The sequence below is a fragment of the Mandrillus leucophaeus genome, unplaced genomic scaffold, assembly GCF_000951045.1.
Source record: "Mandrillus leucophaeus isolate KB7577 unplaced genomic scaffold, Mleu.le_1.0 Scaffold322, whole genome shotgun sequence".
In the NCBI taxonomy this organism is placed as follows: domain Eukaryota; kingdom Metazoa; phylum Chordata; class Mammalia; order Primates; family Cercopithecidae; genus Mandrillus; species Mandrillus leucophaeus.
In genome coordinates this window covers 3,629,971-3,652,090 of record NW_012103388.1, presented here as the reverse complement: position 1 = coordinate 3,652,090, position 22,120 = coordinate 3,629,971, and the positions used below count along the sequence as shown (strand labels likewise).

The window sequence follows — 22,120 nt, the reverse complement described above, 5'->3', positions numbered from 1 at the left end:
TCTTCCCAGTGATGCTGAGAACTCAAGCCGGTTTGAAGTTAACAAGAGTAAGACAAGACACTATCCAATCCAGGCAGAATTCTCATGTGAGGATTGAAATCTGCTGGAGAAACTGACTAGAAGAAAACTATAAACTCACACACACCACATCTTCCTTACACGTCTACACACATCCCTGCACTTCTCTTCAATCTGTTGGCTTTGTTCTGCCTGAGTGCTTTACATCATATGTGAGAAGGGATCCCGAGATTTTATGAAGATGCAGTTAGATTTCACATGCCCAAATTTACCAAAATGAGAGATTAGTTTTTAAAAAGATTAGTTTTTAAATATTTGCTAAATATTCCAATACTTTTGGCTTCTTAAATTTTTTCTCAAATTCCCAGAGAGAAAAAAATAATAATAGTGATAACAACATAAAGTGACCTCGAAGGCACTTTTCTCGCATGCTAAGTATTCTCAGATCTAAGGAAGATACTGAAAACAGGTGAGGACCAGAGAGAGACATGGATGCCTTCTCTCAGAACTTGGAACGGATGAAGCTGATGTAATATCTTCAAAAACAGCCCAAAGTGGGTCCTTTTGGAGCAGTGAAGAAAGCCCCTCGGCCCCCTGAATGACCTCCCTCCCTGCGTATTTTTGAATCTTCATATAATCGCGATTCTCCTCTGGCACCACTGAAACATCCTTCTGAGTCACTTTCTGAACATGCTGGCACCCAGTGTAGGCACAATGACATCATGGGAATGCTGTATTGCTAAGAACAATTTTGTTGTATTTCAAATGTCAGCACGTTTTGATGTGTAGGTGGTCCAAAGAATGGATACATATTCTACTACGGAGGATCACGAGCTTATTTTCAAATAGGAAAAAGAGAGAGAGAGAGGGGAGATTGCTTGATGTACCTGAGGCTGGAAGAGATAGATCTTAATGGCTCATTGAATCCAATTTTTATTTAAGAAGAATTTGCATTAAACCACAGCAGCCAATTAAAAATCCTCCCTCTTCTGAATTAAGTATTGAGGAGAAAATTATAAACCTCCCTCAGAATTTAAGAAAAGAAAAATACAATAAATGAAAAAGAGACTTGAAACTAGTGGTCAAATAGGTAAAGTCATATACACAGGAAAAAAAAATGTCCTAAATCCTAAAAAACAGGATTTAAGCATTATGCTTTGAGCACTATTACTTTACGGCTTTCAGGGATGATTTCCATGCCATAAAATTCACTTATTATAAAGTGTAATGATTGTTAATGAACAAATTTAATAAAGTAACTTAAAAGATGCTGCAACCTTCACCACAATTCAGTTTGAAAGCTTCCATTAGCCAAAACACTTCCTTCCAGTCTATTTGCAGTCGATTTCTTTCTCTAAGAAACCACTGGTCCTACTTTGCGACTATAAATTTACTTTTTTTTTTTTTTGAGACGGAGTCCCGCTTTATCGCCCAGGCTGAAGTGCAGTGGCCGGATCTCAGCTCACTGCAAGCTCCACCTCCCAGGTTCACGCCATTCTCCTGCTCAGCCTCCCAAGTAGCTGGGACTACAGCTGCCCACCACCATGCCCAGCTAATTTTTTTGTATTTTTAGTAGAGACGGGGTTTCACCGTGTTAGCCAAGATGGTCTCGATTTCCTGACCTCGTGATCCACGCACCTCGGCCTCCCAAAGTGCTGGGATTACAGGAGTGAGCCACCGTGCCCGGCCTAAATTTACTTTTTTATGGACATTTCACACAAACAGAATACTACTATATGTATTCTTTTGCGACTGGATTCTTTAGCTCAGCATCTTTTTGAGGTTCATCCATGCTGTAGCAATGTATTAATAGCCCATTCCTTCTGATTAGTGAATAGTATTCCAAATTGTGTGTGTGTGTGTGTGTGTCTTGTTTATATATTCACTAGTTGATGGACATTTAGAATTATTTCCAGTTTGGGTTTCTTATGAATAATGCTAATAAGAACACTCACGTATGAGTTTTTTGTAGCCATATATTTTCATTTCTCTTGGGTAGATTCTTAAGAATAGAATTGCTAAGTTGTAGTCATCTTCTAAGAAACTAGCAAACTGTTTTCTAAAGTGGTTGTATATATGACTACAGCAATTTATGAATGTTCTGGTTTCTCCACATCCTTGCCAACATTTGGTACTGTCTGTATCTTTTTAAAAAATTACAGTAGTATGTGTGGTATCTCATCCTGGTTTCAATTTGCATTTCTCTAATGACTAGCGATGCCAAACACCTTCCTATGTACTTATTACCCATTTAGATATCTTCTTTTATGAAATATCTGTTCATGTGTTTAGATCAGTTTTATTTTTTATAAGTATCATCATTATCCTTTTTTTTTTTTTTTAGACAGAGTCTTGCTCTGTCACCCAGGCTGGAGCGCAGCGGCACCATCTTGGCTCAATGCAACCTCTGCATCCTGGGCTCAAGCGATTCTCCTACCTTGGCCTCCCAAGTAGCTGGAACTACAGGTGTGCGCCACCATGCCCAGATAGTTTTTGTATGTTTACTAGAGACAGGGTTTCACTATGTTGACCAGTCTGGTCTTGAACTCCTGATCTCAGGTGATCCACCTGCCTTGGCCTCCCAGAGTGCTGGGATTACAGGCATGAGCCACTATGTCTGGCCTCAACGTTATCATTTTAATTTTTTTTTTTTTTTTTTTTTGAGATGGAGTCTCGCTCTGTCACCCAGGCTGGAGTGTGGTGGCCGGATCTCTGCTCACTGCAAGCTCCGCCTCCCGGGTTTACGCCATTCTCCTGGCTCAGCCTCCCGAGTAGCTGGGACTACAGGCGCTCGCCACCTCGCCCGGCTAGTTTTTTGTACTTTTTAGCAGAGACGGGGTTTCACCGTGTTAGCCAGGATGGTCTCGATCTCCTGACCTCGTGATCCGCCTGTCTCGGCCTCCCAAAGTGCTGGAATTACAGGCTTGAGCCACCGCGCCCGGCCTTAATTATTTTTATTTATTTATTTATTATTAGTAGTAGTATTTTGAGACAGAGTTTCGCTCTTGTTGCCCAGGCTAGAGTGCAATGGCGCAATCTCGGCTCACTGCAACCTCCACCTCCCGGGTTCAAGTGATTCTCCTGCCTCATCCTCCCGAGTAGCTGGGATTACAGGCATGCACCACCACACCCAGTTAATTTTGTATTTTTAGTAGAGACGGGGTTTCTCCATGTTGATCAGGCTGGTCTCAAACTCCCGACCTCAGGTAATCCACCCGCCTCTGACTCCCAAACTGCTAGGATCACAGGTCTGAGCCACCGTGCCCGGCCTATTTATTTATTTTTAACTTGTATTTGTTTTTAACTTTTATTTTAGGTTCGGGGGTACATGTGCAGGTTTGTTATGTAGGTAAATTGCATGTCACAGGGGTTTGATGTACAGATTATTTCATCACCCACGTAATAAGCATGGTACCCAATAGGTAGTTTTTCAGTCCTCTCTGTCCTCCCATCCCTTACCCTCAAGTAGGCTCTGGTGTCAGTTGTTACTTCTTTGTGTCTATGTGTTCTCAATGTTTAATTCCCCCTTATAAGTTTAATTACCCCTTCTTTGGTGTTCTGTTCCTACGTGGATTCACTTGGGATAATGGCCTCCAGCTCCATCCATGCTGCTGCAGAGGACATGATCTCATTCTTTTTTTTTTTTTTTTTTTTTTGAGATGCAGTTTTGCTCTTGTTGCCCAGACTGGAGTGCAGTGGCGCTATCTTGGCTCACTGCAACCTCCACCTCCCAGGTTCAAGCAATTCTCCTGCCTCAGCCTCCTGAGTAGCCAGGATTACAGGCGTGCACCACAATGCCCGGCTAATTTTTGTATTTTTAGTAGAGACAGGGTTTCACCATGTTGGTCAGGCTGGTCTCAGACTCCTGACCTCAGGTGATCCACCTGCCTCAGCCTCCCAAGGTGTTGGGATTACAGGTGTGAGCCACTGTGCTCGGCCAATCTCTTTCTTTTTTATGGCTGCATAGTATCCCATGGTGTATGTGTGCCACATTTTCCTTATCCAGTCTACCACTGATGGGCGTTTAGACTGATTCCATGTCTCTGCTATTGTGACTAGCATTGTGATGAACATACATGTGCATGTGTCTTTATGGTAGAACAATTTACATTCCTTTGGGTATATACCCAGTAATAGGATTGCTGGTTTGAATGGTAATTCTGTTTTAAGTTTTTTGAGAAATCACCAAACTGCTTTCCTTTAGACCAGTTTTAAATTGGGTTGTAGGTCATCTCATTGAGGTATAAGAAATCTTCATATATTCTGGATACAGTTCCTTTATCAGACATTATGATTTGCAGATATTTTCTCCTAGGCTGTGGCTTACCTTTTTCTTTTCTTTTCTTTTTTTTTGAGACGGAGTCTCACTCTGTTGCCCAGGCTGGAGTTCAATGCCATGATCTTGGCTCACTGCAAGCTCCACCTCCCGGGTTCACACCATTCTCCTGCCTCAGCCTCCCGAGTAGCTGGGACTACAGGCGCCCACCACCAGGCCCAGCTAATTTTTTTGTATTTTTAGTAGAGACGGGGTTTCACTGTGTTAGCCTGGATGGTCTCAATCTCCTGACCTTGTGATCTGCCTGCCTTGGCCTCCCCAAGTGCTGGGATTACAGGTGTGAGCCACCGCGCCCAGCCTACCTTTTCATTTTCTTAATAGTGTTTTTGAATTGTAAAAGGTTTTAATTTAAATAAACTAAACTACAATTTATCAATTATTTTATGATTTATGCTTTTGGTGTCATATCTAAGAATCTGCCAAACCCAAGGCCATTAAGGCTTTTTGTTGTGTTTTCTTCTAATAGTTTTCCAGCTTTGGTATTACATTTATGTCTGTGATTCATTCTGAGTTAATGATGTCAAGCAAGGATCTAAGATTGTTTATTTGTAGGTTGGTTTGTATGTTGATATCTGATTGCTCCAACACCGTTTGTTGAATAAACAATCCTGGCCAGGTGCGGTGGCTCACGCCTGTAATCCCAGCACTTTGGGAGGCCGAGGCGGGTGGATCGCCAGGTCAGGAGTTCAAGACCAGTCTGACCAACATGGTGAAACCCCATCTCTACTAAAAATACAAAAATTAGCTGGGCGTGGTGGCGTGCGCCTGTAATCCCAGCTATTCAGGAGGCTGAGGCAGGAGCATCGCTTGAACTCGGGAGGCGGAAGTTACAGTGAGCCAAGATCGCGCCACTGTACTCCAGCCTGGGCGACAGTGTGAGACTCCATCTCAAAAAACAAAAAAAGAAAAAGAAAAAGAAAAAACAATCCTTTTCTCATTGTGATTGGCACCTTTGTTGAAAATCAATTGACCATAAATGCCTATCCCTACACCAATACCATAATGCCTTGATTATTCTAGCTTAGTACTGAATTTTCAAATCACACAATTTAAGTCCCCCAACTTTATCTTTGTCAACATTGTTTTGGCTATTTAAACCTTTAAACATGGTTTCCTTTTGATTTCTGAATAAATTTAAATAGCTGTTCTGTAGTATCTTCAGGCTAAATACTACATCTGAGGACAGACACTCAGAGATAGTTCTTACTGACCACTTTTTTACTACACACAGATCACATTTTGCTTCTCTGAATGTCTCTCATGTCTCAGGACTGTGAGAAAGATGAAATATGCCACGTTGATAAAATGAGTAGGCCTCAGAAACCATTACCTGAATGAAGGAAGGATCAGGCTCAGGGACAGTGCCTAGAAGTGGTCTCATGAAGCTCAAACAGCTTCACATTACCCAGGCGCTGAGATCTCTGGATACAAAGGCGCTTGAGAATTTCCCACCCCTCTCGTCTCTTACCTTAGCAAAGAAAATCCAGGCTGCACACTGCGCTGGGGCCAGATGGCTTTTTAGCTTCACTGTACTGAACACGAGAAAGAATCCCAAAAATCCACTGGAAGGAGAAAAGATTCTTTTGTTAGTGAGGCTTGTCTTCCCTTAGCCAATGGCTGACTAGTTTCTGCCACATTTTACCAGTCAATTTCAAATTATTATGCAACCTCTACCTCATGTGTGTTTTCTAGATCTGTGATCTCTGGATGAAAATAAAAAAATTTTTAAAGTCATTAAGCTCTGTTTTTCTAAGGAAAGAGGATTTTGTTGGTGAGAGGAATGGTGCAAAGAAATTTCGGAGGTCTCTGGCTAAATCATGAAAGAAAAATAAAGGTGGAGGACGACACCTCCTGTTCCTTCCCATAGAACTTCTGGAGTTTTGGTGCTTGGCAAGGTACTTAACTTTTTTTCAAGCAAGACAAACTGGCTCGAAAAGACTTCCAAAGGGAAACTCACCATATGAGAAGAGAGAGTCTGAACTGGCCTCCAGGCTCATCAGAATCTGAAGGGGAAGGCTGGCTTCAGTGACACATATGGCTGAGGCCAGAAGCCCCCCAAACCAGTCCGTCCTGCCATAGGAAGGATGCTTTGGAAATGATGCCTACACATGTGTGTGAATGGAAAGATCCCCACTCATGGGAACCTGAGGAAGGGGCAGCATCTTGGGGCTATTCAGAAGTCTGAATCGACAAGGGCAAGGGCATAGCAGTGGACAGAGACATAGTTGCCTGTGCTGGAACTGTTTTCAAAAGTGCCCTGTGTGGCCAGGGCCAAAGCAAAGGGAGCTCCAAATGCTTCCTGGCATTTGAAGGCAGGACAATTGGGGAAGAGGGGTGTGTGTGTGTGTGTGGGTGTGTGTGTGTGTGAGTGTGTGAGAGAGACAGTATGTGTGTGTGTGTGTTAGAGAGAGGGAGAAAGGTTGACTTCTTGCAAATATGTGCAAGTAGTGGTTTCAGTGTGACTGTTATTTGAACTTGAAAATTGCAAAATAAGAGATATGACTGGAGTTGTAACTCCAAGCTAGAGAAGCAAGTACTGTGAGTTGTACTTCATTTGCATCTCCGACCCTTGACAGCCACACTTCCATCTGACCTTATTACAGGCACTGGTGTGCAGCTCCAATGCAGATCCTGAACTCTGAGCAGGAAAGGCCCAATCTTGGGCTGCTCTTTGTATTTTCAACAGAGCCTAACATGGTGCCTCAGTTACGGTACACATTAACTAAATGTTTGTCAGGTTGAATTGGAAGCAGGTTGAATTGAATTGAACACACCTAAGGCCAAATGTCACAGAAATGTGTACCTTCACTTCATTAGATTAGACTAGTTCACAGCCACATTCTTGGGGCAGGACTAAAGATAGGCATTAGGTTTCCCCTGTGTGATTTCAGCCTGTTTGGTCCTGATGACCTGCAAAGTTTGTTCTGATTTGCATCAGCAGTCATGGGAGGCTGAACAGCTATGGATTAAGATGTCAAGTTACTCACACCCAAAAGCCAGAGAGGCTCCGTGGGTAAGCAGCAGGCCTACCCAATCACACCCAGCGCCTGGATTTCTATTCCTTGCTGTGCTTACTGACCCTCGTTACCTTAACCAAATCCCCCTTCCCACCTTTTTTGTCTCAGGTTCAGTTTCCTTAAAGTAGAAATAATCATAGTGGTCCTCATCCTATCTTAATGGAAACCAGAGGCTTTTAGAACAGTAAGATTACCTAGCCCCAAAGTCTTACTTTATTAACAATGAAACTGGGGCACAGGTACAATCAGAATACAGGTCGCCATGGCTCTTCAGATCTCTGGACCAGCAAGGGCGCTGGCACAGCAGTGGACAGATGTAGTTGCCTGTGCTGGAACTATTTTCAAAAGTGCCACTGCGTGGCCAGGGCCAAAGCAAAGCGAGCTCTAAACTCTTCCTGGCATTTGGAGGCAGGACAACTGGGGAAGACGTGACGCTTCATGGAAATGTGTTCTTGACCAGCTAGACAAAGAGTGAGATGTGCCAGGCACTGGTGGTCATGAGGGTGGGGCTGAAAAGGGAGGTAGCAGTGCTCCAGGCTCCTCTTGGTGGCTCCCACCTCTGCATCCAAGGAAGTAACAACCTCACAGGTGCCTGCCCAACCTCCCAGACTTCCTTTCCCTTGAGTCTTTCCCTCTCCTCTATGCCTCTAGCCACAGGGGTGGCATGATTCCATGCTGACCTGTCCTCTCAGTGCAGACTCTGGGCCAGGATAAGCTCGTGCAGGTTTGTGACTGACAGGCTTCTGGAAGCATCTGGGGCTCTTTTCCATCGCTTGACTTCTATGTCTGTGACTCATTTTTACATTACTCATGGATCTCTTATCTTTCTCCTTGCACTTTCAGCCCATCTAACCCTTGCTAGGTAGGCAGACCTGAAAAGCAGAGGGAGGCTCCCAGAAATGAAGGAAATCTGGGAGCAGGAGACTCCCTGTTAATGGGGTCTTTGGGCTATGGCTACCATGCCCCTCCTGAGCTCCCCTAGAACCTCCTGAAGGTGACAATGCTTAGTGTGAGATATGGTGGAGCCTCTGAACGACACAGGGAAAACCAATGCATTCCTCAAAGAGGCTGAGCTCTGTACAGAAGCATGGGTAAAATGTAACAGAGTCACATCAATTCAAATAGAGATTTCCAGATCTTTAGAATAAAACAAAACCCTGATTTATCATGTTGCATTATGAGAAAGTTACAGATTAAAAGGGGCAGAAATAGAGCCCAATTGTCACCCCACAAAGCCAACATCAATGGGCTGTGAACTGTGCTGCTCTGTTCCAAATAACCAAACAATGGTTGACCTCCCGGGTACACCCTGCTTGCCCATGCTGCCAAATAACCAGACTCAAAGAGAAACAAGTCCACAGCCGCCCGCCCAGCATGAAGACTCATGCCATGTGATCCCAGCTAATGGGCAAGGCCTAACCAACTGACAGGAACTAGGAGAGTGAATTGTGTCAGTGTTTTCCTGAAATTTTTCTGAGGGTGATAAATAAATCATTCCAAGGTTCAAATGCAGAAACAAACTCTGTAATATTGATTCTTTTTTTTTTGGCCCAAACACACCAGAGGAGCAGGACATACCCACTAGCCACATAGCAGCTTTTTAACATTGTAAAGAACCACTGCTTCACAAGGCACTGTTTGATATGTGTGGGAACAGGTGGCCTGATTTTTACACAGCAATTCTTCATGATCTATTGACATTGTATTTACAGTCAACCTGAGTAGATCATCATAATGACCACCATTTACTGGGCCTGGCACGAAGCTTAAGACCCAAAGATCAGACAATTAGCAACGGCAATTGTGGGGTTCAACCCGGGTCAGTCTTTCTACCACATCAGGATGCCACACATGCTTTGGGCCCTTCCACTTCTTGGCATGATGAGGTCAAGCGAAGTGGTGATCATGGCAGGACATGGGGAGAAGGTGAGGATACACTTCCGTGTGTTCAGATGTAGCCCTCCAACTGGCCTATATCCCTGAGTCCTTTCCAAGACCAAGCACTAATGATCACCTTGTTGTCTAGACATCTCTTAGCCATCAGTTTCCAAAATCTAATTCCCAGAATCTTTGGGTTTGGTGGAGGTTATTTTGGAGGTTGCCTTAAGGAGCAAGGAGGCCAAAGGGAAAGCTGAGCAGGTGGGATTCTGAACCCAAATCTTCCCTTGAACTGGATCCATTTCATCAGTTTTATAGATTGGAGTTCTATGTGAGATTTGCTTGTGGAGGGGGAAAAAAGTGGGAGAATCCTAGCTCTAGAGCAGGTATGAAAACCACTGTCTTGGCAGAGGCACGTCCATGGGCCAGGGGTCCTGGCAGGGCCCAAGCTGGCCCTGAGCATCTAAGGGTGCTAAGTGACAGCCTGCTGGTGACATAATGACTGCTTCCTCACCTGCACCCACCACCACTCTCTCCTGCCACTCACTCAGGCACCAGCAGTGACCCTGAACTTCACAGAGAGGAAGACACAGCGGACAGCACAGAAAGCATACAAATGAGTGAGCTTAAGATTACCTGGCACAGCAGCTGCCATGGAATCTGTAGAAGTACAGGAATGGGAAGTCCAGGACACTGAAGAGATCACCTGAGGGGCACAGCAATAGTGAAACAGTGACCCATGAGGCCTCACATGCCCCTTTGCCCCGTCGCCCCAGGAAATGCAAGGAGGGCGTCTTTAGCAGTCCTATGCTTTCAGTCCCCTGGCATTGAATTCGCTCCAGCATTCCCAGGGATTCTGTTACTGACATTATCTTATCACGATAGTAACAGTATGATGAGATGATAATAATAATGCCCATTTAGTGGGAGCATGCCTTGTGCAGGGCCCAATGCTAAAATCTTTATGTATGTATCTCTTTCAATCTTAGTAACATCTCTGTGAGGTTCTATTATGCCCATTTAAATTAAGGCTCAGAGAAGTTAAGGAACATGGCTAAGATTGCACAGCTCTTAAACTATGGAGCCAGAATGTGAACGCCAGTCAATCCAAACCTTAGGCTGTCTCCTCTCTACTAGGCAGTCAACCCTGCACAAGGGAGTGTGCAGGATAAAAGAATCTTTTTCAAGGCTCTTTTCTTCTTTTCTGCCTCATATCTAAAAAAAAGGTCATGAATGCACTGCCCTGACATTTTTTTTTTTTTTTTCATTTTCATGTTTAATGACTGCAAGAACAGCACGGGGGCCAGACCAACTGTGCAAATTCATTTTAGTTTGAGGTCCAAAGGGTACATTTATTTCTTGTGAAGTAAGTTCATTCCTTTAGTTCCACTTGGTGCAAGAGGAAATAATCACACATATTGGCCGTTTCCCTCTCTGGAATTTGAACTTGGTCACAAACAAAAAGTCAGGAGATTAAAAAAGCAGAAATCCTTCCAAAAATGTCCGGAGAAAAGGAATTAAGCATTTCCACAGCAGATAGCTTGAGTCTTCCAAATCTGGAATTTCTGAACCCCTTGGAGAGCCTGGTCTTCCAGACCCCTGGGCCTTAGCCTGTCTCTCAGTTCTGGGGGCCTGTGGGGAGAGGGCTGAATTTCCTAAGTATTGCTAGTATATTAGGTGTGCAGTGGAACACACAGGCAGCAGCATTTCCTTCACCACTATGCTATTCATCAAGAGTTTCAGATCAAAAGACATGATGGGCTCCTACGCTTTCCTGGAGACCCAAACGATCTCAAATGATTCAACTATCTATTGGGAAGGAAAGTTCTGAGTTGGATTTCTCTGGAGGTTTTTTTAAAATTATGACTGTTATTTTCTTTGTTTTGTTTCTGCAAGTGAGTGTGTATTTAACGACAAGGAGGGGATTTCTTGGGATCTGGTTTTCATGAAGCCCAACAAGACTTCTTGTTCTCTTTCGGCCACGATTCCTCTCAATACCTCTACTGTCAAACCGGGACCTGTGTTGGTAGAGGGAATTTGTAAATGACAACATCAGGTGCCACTTAGTGTGTGAAGAGCATGGATATATTCTGAAGTCCCTTTCCCCACAGGAGTGATAGGCAAGGGTGTCCTGGGGACCCCAGACCTAGAGAGTGGCCAGAGCCCTCCATTCAGGCAGGTGGAGGGAGAGTCTGTCCACGTCCACGGAGAATGTGTTCCGTCTCTTTGGCAGCTGTGTGCTCTTGGCCCTTTCCCAATTTCCCTCTCAGTGTGAGAGGAACCGCAGCGCAGCCAGTGTGATAATGAGGAATGGCGGAGAGGGAGACGAATGAAACCCAGGACCTTGAGACCTCTCAGGCTGCGCCCCTCTCAGCACCCAGTCTTTCATCAGAAACGCTCCAGCAGGGTGAACGGGACTCATGGCGCGTGGCAGCTTTTATAGCCCAGCCCAGGCTTTGGAGGGGGTCTAGAGAGCAGAAGTGTGGTCAGAGGAAGACTGGGAGGGAGGAAAAGAAAGAAAAAACAAAACAAAACAAAACAAAACAAAACAAAACACAGTCCTTGGGAAATAATAACCCCCATCCAAATCCTGAAAACTGACTCCACAATGGGAGAGACAAAATAAGAATAGCTAACCCTTGCCTTTGAGCCATCGCTAAAACCATCACACGTTGGTTTCTCACACACCACTTAGCTGACTTCACACCTGTCCCTCCTCCTAGAATTAGTGAGTCCTTGAGAGTAGGGATGCTATTTTCCTCATCCCCGCACCCGTTGTGTGTCAGCACCATATCCAACACACCCAGCAGACAGCAAGCACTACCAAACCAAGACTATCAGAAAGACCTGATCACCTCTTGCCTTCCCTAGAGCTAATGTTCTAGTTTCCGGCTGGCTCTGTGGTCCTCAATTTCAAGCTGACCTCAAATTTTCCCCTTTGATGCCTTCCACCTGCCTTCTCTTTTGCTAAAGTAGTACTCCTAAGCGGAGAGGGTGCACGGCAATCCTGGAACAGCAAATGTTAGTGACTGTGCTATAAATACCCCCGGAAGAGGTTGCAGCATGTGGCTGGCTGGCCCTAGCCATATGCAAACTTGATCTAGGAGCCTAAAAAATGGCCTCAAAACAACACTCCTGCACCATCTAGTGCTGAACTACATGGCTTAAGCACAAATCAAGTGGCTACAGAGTTGTAAACATGCCGGGCGTGGTGGCTCATGCCTGTAATCCCAGCACTTTGGGAGGCTGAGGCGGGTGAATCACAAGGTCAGGAGTTCAAGACCAGCCTGGCCAAGATGGTGAAACCCCGTCTCTACTAAAAATACAAAAATTAGCCAGGCATGGTGGTGGGAGCCTGTAATCCCAGCCACTCGGGAGGCTGAAGCAGAGTTGAACTGCTTGAATCCGGGAGGCAGAGTTTGCAGTGGGCCGAGATTGCGCCATTGCACTCCAGCCTAGCTGACAGAGTAAGACTCCATCTCAAAAAAAAAAAAAAAAAAAAAAAAAGAGTAAACATGTTTTGCTACAGCAACATGCGGCATTATGTAATGGAGTCTGAGTTAGGCCCTCACTGTTGTGTTCTGCAGTTAAAATTCCGCTGACTCTGAGTGAGCAAGTGAAGTCCATTTCTCTAAAGATTACGAAGCATGAAATTGCCATGGTGAAAAGTGTGACACAATATTACCACATTCAAGACAAATTGATATTTGAGCATGAAGAAAATTTCCTCTCATGTTCTTACCCTCAAAACTGGCAGGAAAACAGGAGGTCAGTTCCAAGCAGCAATTAGTGCTGCTTGCTCTGTCTCACACATGAGCCACAGACACACCAGGTAACAAGGTTGTTTCTGGGCCAGATTCCTGAGTCTCCCTGCTCCTTTCGTTCCCTGAAATTCTCTCCAGCTCTCTTGACCACCACAGCTAAGGGGCCCCACACAAGTAGGAAGTGCAAACTCTTTAAGAGGGGAAATTTCCTCTTATCTACTATATTTAAAAGAGTGCAAGGGGGAAAGGTGGTCCTCTTCTCAAGGAAGGTTCTGAGATTCTCAGAGCAAACTCTGTGGTGGGGCCCATGCTGAGGGCATGAAGAAATGTCTGCCTGAGTCCCACCACTGCTGCCAGCACACTCCAAAGGTGCACCTGCAAGAGAGCTCCTCTTTCTAATCACTCAGGTGTGAGTGAGGAGGGAAGCTCAGTCAAAAGCACTATCCAGAAACCCTCACACACCCTCTAGAAGAGTTAAAATAGGACTGACAACGTTAAATGCTGGTGAGGATGTGGAGCAACTGGAACTCCCACACACTACTGGGTGGGAGTGGAAAATGGTACAAACATTTTGGAAAACATCCTTTCTTAGAAAGTGAAACATACATCTACTCTAAGACCCAGTAATCCTATTCTGAAATGTTCATCCAAGAGACGTGAGAACATAAGTCCACAAAAAGGCTGGTATGAGAATGTTCAGAGCAGCCACAAGCTGGGAACAGCCCAGGTGAGCATCAACAGGTAAATGGATAAACAAACGTGGTATATGCATACAATGGAACCCTACCAGCAACAAAAAGGAACAAACTCATGATATACACAACAACATGAATGAGTCTCTAAACACTGTGCTGCATGTAAGAGCCAGACACAAAAAGTACTGATGATTCCATTTACAAGGGCTTGAGAATAGACAGAACTTATCTATGGTAACAGACATCAGATCCATAGAGGCCTTCATGGTGTGGAGAGGGAGTGACGAGGAAGGGGCAGGAGGAAGCTTTCTGCAGTGATAGAAATGTTCTATATCTTGGTGGCAGATAAGTTATGCAGGTATGTAGATTTGCCAAAATTGATCGAGCTGTACATTTAACATGTATATTTCATATATGTAAATTATATCTCAATCTTAAAATGTTTTTAAAGTACTACCAAATAACTAAGATACAAGTAATAAAAGAAGGGGGCCAGGTGCAGTGGCTCACGCCTATAATCCTAGCACTTTGGGAGGCCAAGGCGGGTGGATCACTTGAGGTCAGGAGTTCAAGACCAGCCTGACCAACATGGTGAAACCCCGTCTCTCCTAAAAATACAAAAATTAGCTGGGCATGGTGGCGGGCACCTGTAATCCTAGCTACTTGGGAGGCTGAGGCAGGAGAATCACTTGAACCCAGGAGGCAGAGGTTGCAGTGAGCAGAGATCGTGCCGCTGTACTACAGCCTGGGCAAGAGAGCACGAGACTCTGTCTCAAAAAAAAAAAAAAAAAGAAAGAAAAAAAGAAGGGGTAAGAAGAAACCAAAAAGAATTGAGCCCTGCTGTAAGATGTCAGAAAGTATGAACAGATCCTTCCAAGTAGACTGTCCCTATGGAGACTGACTGTGACTGTGTCTTAACCGGGGCAGTAGGGAACCAGGAAGACAGCTCACCCAACACACACTCAGGCCCCATGGCAGATGTTCTAGATGGCAAGTGTAATAAGCAAGTGAGAAAGAATAAAGTTCTGTTCTACCTTGAAGTGGGCTAGACTGCCCATGGGTCCCATCAGAAAGCTAATGAATGAACTGGCGGGAACTGGAGCCACCCTATAAGAGTAGTCCTGCTTCTTTACAGCAAGGGAGCCCACAGCCGCTTCAGCAGTGCCACGGCCCAGCAAAACCCTTCTTATAAGCCCGACTTTCTGTACTCGGCCTCTGCAATGACACCACCTCAGCTAGCAGGAAACTGTAAAAAATCCAAGTTGCAGAGAAGAGTCCTTCAAGAGCAGTGTCCCAGGACTCTCTCTGACGAATCCGACAGGCTCCACAATGCCCTGGGTTGCCCACCGCAGACCCATCCCCCACCCTGCAGGAGAGGGAAGGGAAGGTGAACATCTGTGTCCATTCTTTTTCAAAAATTATGAAAATATAACTTGAAGGAAAATCAATCCATGCAAGTATCCCTTCTGGCATAATTAAGCTCCAAACAGGTTTTCAAATGAGAAAGGTGTCCTTTTATTCCGCCAATACATTTTCTTATTGAGATATAATTTGCATACTATAAAATTCACCCTTTAAAGTGTACACTTCAGTGGTTTTTAGTATATTCATAGAGTTGTGCAACCATCACCACTATCTAATTCCAGAACATTTTCATTACCTCAAAAAGAAACTAAAGCCTATTTTAAATTACTCCTCTGCCCAGGACATTCTACAATCATATACTTCTGACCACTTTGCATTCCCAACGAGTAATTAAGTGTCCAAGGTATTTTTGTATTGACCTAAAAGTTTAGCAATAACTCAAGGTAAAATGTCAGACTGTTGGTGAAAATGTCTAAGCTGTTACCAGCAGTCACCATGTTCAGAAACTGGTGGCTAAACACACCCCCCAAACCAAAAGTAGCTCCAGACCAAAATTCAGGAATGTTGTACAGAAGCATTCACTAGAGTGGGACACTTTATAGTAAAGTGTAGGGGGCTGGGCGTGGTGGCTCATGCCTGTAATCCCAGCACTTTGGGAGGCTGAGGTAGGCAGATCACCTGAGGTCAGGCATTCAAGACCAGCCTGGCCAGTATGGTGAAACCCTATCTCTACTAAAAATACAAAAATTAGCCAGGTGTGGTGGCAGGTGCCTGTAATCCCAGCTACTCAGGAGGCTGAGGCAGGAGAATCGCTTGAACCTGGGAGGCGGAGGTTGCAGTGAGCCAAGATTGCACCACTGCACTCCAGCCTGGGCAACAGAGCGAGACTCTGTCTCAAAATAATAATAATAATAATAATAATAATAATAAAGTGTAGGATCACTGAAAGAGCAGCATTTAAAAAGAAAAACTTAGAAAGAGGGTCATGAGGCCGGGTGCGGTGGCTCACGCCTATAATCCCAGCACTTTGGGAGGCTGAGGTGGGTGGATCACGAGGTCAAGAGATAGAGACCATCCTGGCCAACATGGTGAAACCCCATATCTACTAAAAACACAAAAAATTAGCCGGGCTTGGTGGCGGGTGCCTGTAGTTCCAGCTACTCAGGAGGCTGAGGCAGGAGAATCACTTGAACCGGGGAGGTGGAGGTTGCATTGAGCCGAGATTGCGCCACTGCACTCCAGCCTGGCGACAGAGTGAGACTCCATCTCAAAAAAGAAAAAGAAGAAAGAAAGAGGGTCAGAAGACCTACTACTCGCCTACTCTGCATCATCTTGGTCAAATCACTTAACTCCTCGGGTTTTCAATCTCCTCATTTGTATTAGGATGGTGCACAAGTAATTAACACAATTCGGTGGTACCTGGGATAATCGCTAAGATTCCTTCCAGCTCTGACCATCATAAGTGTAACAAATGAACAAGCACAACCTCTTAGCTGAAGGGCAGCATGATTTCTTTAGGTAAAAATTATTTACCCAGCTGGGCACAGTGACTCATGCCTATAATCCCTGCACTTTGTGAGGTTGAGGTGGGCAGAACACTTGAGGTCAGGAGTTCCAGACTGGACTGGGCAATGTAGTGAAACCCCGTCTCTACTAAAAATACAAAAATTAGCCAGGCATGGTGGCAGGTGCCTATAATCCCAGCTACTCAGGAGGCTGAGGCAGGAGAATCGCTTGAACCCAGGAGACAGAGGTTGCAGTGAGCCAAGATACACCACTGCACTCCAGCCTGGGCAACAGAGCAAGACTCTGTCTAGGGGGAAAAAAAAAAAAAAAGAATTATTCACCCAAGTCCGCTAGAAATAATTCAGGATGTAAACCAAGGAGAATCTGTGAACATAACTTTCGAAAGGCCTTTGACAAAAGCACATTTCAAAGGGACAGGACACTTAGTCAGCTCTTAAATGTCTGCTGGGTGGCAGCCACCTGGCTGCATAAAGGAATGATAGGAGACGCAACTGAAAGGCAGACGACCAGCAGTAGGGGTAAGCAGAGGCCATTTAGGGTTAACAGTATGGCTTCACAGGACTTACTATTCCACAAAAGATAGACTTTCAGCAAACGACAGCAGAGAGGGGACTCATCAGTAAACCCTGGAGTTTTCAGAAGTCATCGTTCACAGGAGCAGGCAGACAATAGGAACTGTGCTTTCATGTGGCAAGCAGAGTGTAATGTATTAAGAAAATGTATTCAAGTTACCCTTACGAGACATGGATTCAGATATGTCACATACAATCTAGAAGCATTATTCCTGAGTCACTATCAACAAGTCCCTGAGGATCCTCGCTCAGATAGCAGGTAAAACACCAACAGAAAGAAGCAGCTGAAAACGCCAACAGAAAGCTGTTATTGCTTCAAGCACAAGATGAGACCTAGAAAGGACCTTAGGAAGCAGCCAACTCACCTTTCTCATTTTCTAGATGTGAAAACTGAGACCTAGAGGGCCTGGGTAATGCCTTATGCATAGTAAGTGGTCAGTAAACATTCGTTTTGTGTGTGTGTGTTTTTAAGAAAAAAAGAATTGACTCCTTTCATCTGGAATTATGAGAATTGGATGGTGACATATGATACAAACTTTAAAAATGATGCCAGATAGAAAGAGGGTAACTCAATAATATATTTGCAAAATTCAAACAAGAATTAGAGAACCAACTCCTTCACTAAATTATTATTATTATTATTTTTTGAGACTGAGTCTCACTCTGTCGCCCAGGCTGGAGTGCAGTGGCATGATCTCCGCTCACTGCAAGCTCTGCCTCCCGGGTTCACGCCATTCTCCTGCCTCAGCCTCCCAAGTAGCTGGGACTACAGGCACGCACCACCATGCCCGGCTAATTTTTTGTATTTTTAGTAGAGACGGGGTTTCACCGTGTTAGCCAGGATGGTCTTGATCTCCTGACCTCGTGATCAGCCCGCCTCGGCCTCCCAAAGTGCTGGGATTACACAGGCGAGAGCCACCGTGCCTGGCCCACTTATTTCTTATATTTACCCCCTAATATTTTATTTGAGGTTACCCTTTGGGATGATTCTGATGATGGGATTTGGGGTACCACAGCAGGCCTTGGGAAATATTATGGGATGGCAAGAGGCCCCTCATATTCTGCCATAAGAGCAATAACTTCTGCTCCTGAAGTGATCACCAAAAACAGATTCAGGGAGTTTTTTGAACTTTTGAACTTTTTCACCAAATTTTTTAATACTAGAAATGAAGAGCAATTCAGGATGCTTGGAAAAGGAATTTCAGAAGAGGGCAAAATAAGCACTAGTTTACTCGGCAGGAAATAGACCTGTCTGTATATCTGAGATCATACTGGATGAAAACACAGACAACAAGAAGGCGTAAGAATAAATTCCTGGTTGATAAATTGGTTTGTTAAGAGCAGTTTCAAATAGGTGGGACCTTCCTGCCCTTGCAGTCATCCTGGGGGGCAATGACATTCTCTTGTGAAATGTCTCTGAGAGACAGGCTCACTGGGTCCAATGAGCAATGTCAAACAGACAAACAAAACAGCACTTGGTGGGGGCATTTACCTGTGGGATGAGATGCAAATGCCAGGAGCACCACACTGGAAAAGAGACAGCAAAGTAGTCAAGAAGTTTCCCCCGCACCAAAAACCCCAGCTGTTCCCACCCATTTTACTTGGAAATAGTTAAATTTGCCTAAAAGCAAATTATCTGCACTGACTCATTCTGACTAAATCCAGCTCCTCAGAGAGAGTAAGAATGTCTTGAAATGTCTCATGTTTTGGCAGGAAGATTGCCTCTTGGGACAGACAGGCTTGGGACAGAATATGAATCCATGTCTCAACCTGAGGGTTCACTGTGTCTCTTTTCTTGGTCCTGGCTGACCCTAGTTACGATCATACTCACCTAATCTACCAAGAGTATTTACAAGCTAAACGAAGCAAACTCTGAATTAAAATAGGTTGCAATGTAAAAGCTAGCTGTTGTGTGTGAGCTACGTATATTTTTGCCACAAAATTAACTGTGTAGAAGATAGTTACGTTTCCAAGAGGCTAGCCCACAATTGATCCAGCCCATCCACCATGTGTCTGAAAACTACCTTTACTGATTTTAGATGCCACAGAGGGGAAAGGATGAAAAGAGAATGAAGAGGAGTGTTCCTTTGATGTGAGCCCTGTTCATCCTTGGCACCCTCCCGTCGTCCTTTCTGGAAACCCCTCCCGTCCTGCAGAGCCCCTCTACAGAGCCTTCACGCTGCCAAACCCCACTGTGGGGGGCCCAATCCCCTACCCTCTGCAACCTCTTCCATCAAACCTCATGCCATCCAGGCAGCCAATCAAATTAGAGGCTAGGAATAAAACATGTTTTCTACGTATGGGAGGAAATTTTTTATTTTTATTTTATTTTTTAAATTTATTTACTGTTTATTGTAAGTTTTAGAGTACATGTGCACAACATGCAGGTTTGTTACATATGTATACATGTGCCATGTTGGTGTGCTGCACCCATTAACTCGTCATTTACATTAGGTATCTCTCCTAATGCTATCCCTCCTCCTTCCCCCCACCCCACGACAGGCCTCGGTGTGTGATGTTCCCCTTCCTGTGTCCAAGTGTTCTCATTGTTCAATTCGGGAGGGAATTTTTTGAAGTGCTGGATGGCCTACTCTGGTTCTAAACCCTGGCTGCGTATCAGAATAGCCCAGTGTCCTGGCTTAAATCGGAATCTCTGAGGTGCAGGCATCAGTTGTTTTATTTTGTTATGGCCTCTCAGTGGCTCTAAAGTGCACCAGGACTGGGAACTACCACAAGGAATCCCTAGTCGGTGGTGACATCCTAGGCAGTGTGGAGGAAGATGGCTGTGAGCAAAGAAACCACCGGGAGCCCTGCCTGCTCTGGGGCTGTCTCCCAGAACCATTTCTGTGTTTCTCGTGCTCTTCCTGTGCTCTTCCTCTAAAGCTCAGGTTCTCTGATGGCCCCAGGGCAGCAGCACTGTGGACAGAGGCTAGACAGGAGGCTTGGGAGAAAGCCAATGGGAAGAGCCACACATCTGGTCATTGAGAAGTTGTAGGTGTGTAAGACAGGGCTGCATGTAGCTATAAACGAGACTGGAGACTTTGCAATGATTAGCCCTTTGCATGGGCTCTCTAAGTCTTTGCCTCCATCTCACCTTTCTTTGGAAAACCTGTTCATACTCCTGTTCATACTCCATTATTTTATCTCCCTGAATCCCTTTTGGGTTATAATTTCAGGAGCAGAAGTGATCACTCTTATGGCAGGATATGAGGGGCCTCTTACCATCCCAAAGCATCTCTCAGAGCTGGTCACGTACCCCAAATCCCATCATCAGAATCACCCCAAAGGGTAACCTCAAATAAAATATTAGGGGGTAAATATAAGAAATAATTAAGTGAAGGAGTTGGTTCTTTAATCCTTGTTTGAATTTTGCAAACATAGTGTTAAGCCACTCCTAACTCTTACCAAAGCAGGCCATTCAGTACTTGAAAAAAAAAAATCCCTCCAATACTTAGATCACATGTTTATGCCTAACCTCTAACTCAGTCGGTCATCTGGAGGGCATGAGTTTTGATAGAAGAGGCTGCAGAGGGTGGGGGACTGGGCCCCCCACAGTGGGCTTTGGCAGCGTGAAGGCACTGCAGAGGGGTGCTGGGGGATGGGAGGGGTTTCCAGAGAGGGTGATGGGAGGGTGCCAAGCATGAATGAGGCTCACATCAAAGGAACACTCCTCTTCATTCTCTTTTCATCCTTTCCCCTGTGTGGCATCCTACACTGCAACTTCCCTGGGGGCAAGAACCATATTTTATTCATCCTTGGATCCCTAGCAGTGCCAGACATCATGTGGCAGGTACACAATACGTTTTCTGGACTGCAATTAATCACCTCTAGGTGTACTGTGGTGGGACTATGTTTGAAGGAAAATGTAACTTGAAGCCCTGTATACCTTTTTTTTTGAGACAGGATCTCTCCGTCGCCCAGGCTGGAGTGCAGTGGCTCAATCATCACTCACTGTAACCTTGAACCCTGGGGCTCAAGTGATCCTCCTGCCTCAGCCTCCCAACACGGAAACCCCTTAGAGTTCTCAGATTATAAATTACATGCACATTATAATGAAGAAATTATACTAATATAAAAAGGGTATATCATGCTGCTCTAGTAAAGCAGGCTCATTCTCTGCTTGGCTTGGGACAAGGATACAAACAGAAGTCCACATACCGTATTTAAAAGTTATAAATCAAGCCTCAGACTTCATCCTACCTTAACAAATACACCTTCAAAATAACCTGAAAGTCTAGTTTAAAATGTAGAATTCTTGGGCTCCCTGGTGCTGCATGTCAGAATGGGGCAGCCTCTGACTCCCAGTTGGCAATGCCTCCCTTTTCTTTCCACCCCAGGCTTCATCCTGCAGCCCAAGGGCCTCACACATATGTGGACACCTGAGCCTGCAAGGTCACCTCCACCTCCACTCTGGCCCATTGAGAGCCTCTCTTTGGACACCCCTTGGGCCTGAGAATGAGTTGGGAAGATGGACCCAAGGAGCCCTGGAGTCGAGCTCAGGGACACGGGTGGGGATTCAAGGACACAATCTAGAAGTGAGGGGGTGGGCTCTGGGATGAGAGAAACATCCTTAGCCTCACAGGTGCCACGCCCCAGAGGAGGGATGTAGCCCTCTGAAGTTTAGGGCCTGAGAGAGGCCCCTCTTGCCTGGTCTAAGGGCAAGACTACTATTTGGTCTCCTCAACTCTGGTTATCCTCACAAATTCTGTAACTTACCTTCCTGGCAGGCACACTGGCTCAGAACTCTTCAATCAAAATATTATTGGAAAATAAAAATCCATTAGCCCTAAAAGGATATGAACTGTTCTTTAAAAATGTAAATTATATTTTACCTGAATATATAGTTTAAGTATTGCTGGTCAATGTCACTAAGGAATGAGAGAGAAAAAAAGATAAATGAAATAGCAAAACTATTTTAAATACATAAAATAATCATTATCTTCTATTA

General features: G+C 44.8%; 1 protein-coding gene across 1 annotated transcript in view; it reads right to left on the bottom strand.

Annotated features, from left to right (window-relative positions):
• TMEM241 (transmembrane protein 241) overlaps positions 1-22,120 on the bottom strand; it is a 147,204-nt gene that overhangs the window by 57,677 nt on the left and 67,407 nt on the right. Inside the window, exons 10-13 of the mRNA XM_011988092.1 lie at positions 22,005-22,040; positions 18,665-18,699; positions 9,886-9,955; positions 5,823-5,916 (exon numbers count right to left, since the gene is read on the bottom strand). Of these exons, the coding sequence (XP_011843482.1) occupies positions 5,823-5,916; positions 9,886-9,955; positions 18,665-18,699; positions 22,005-22,040 (235 nt within the window). The remainder of the gene's footprint in view (positions 1-5,822; positions 5,917-9,885; positions 9,956-18,664; positions 18,700-22,004; positions 22,041-22,120) is intronic.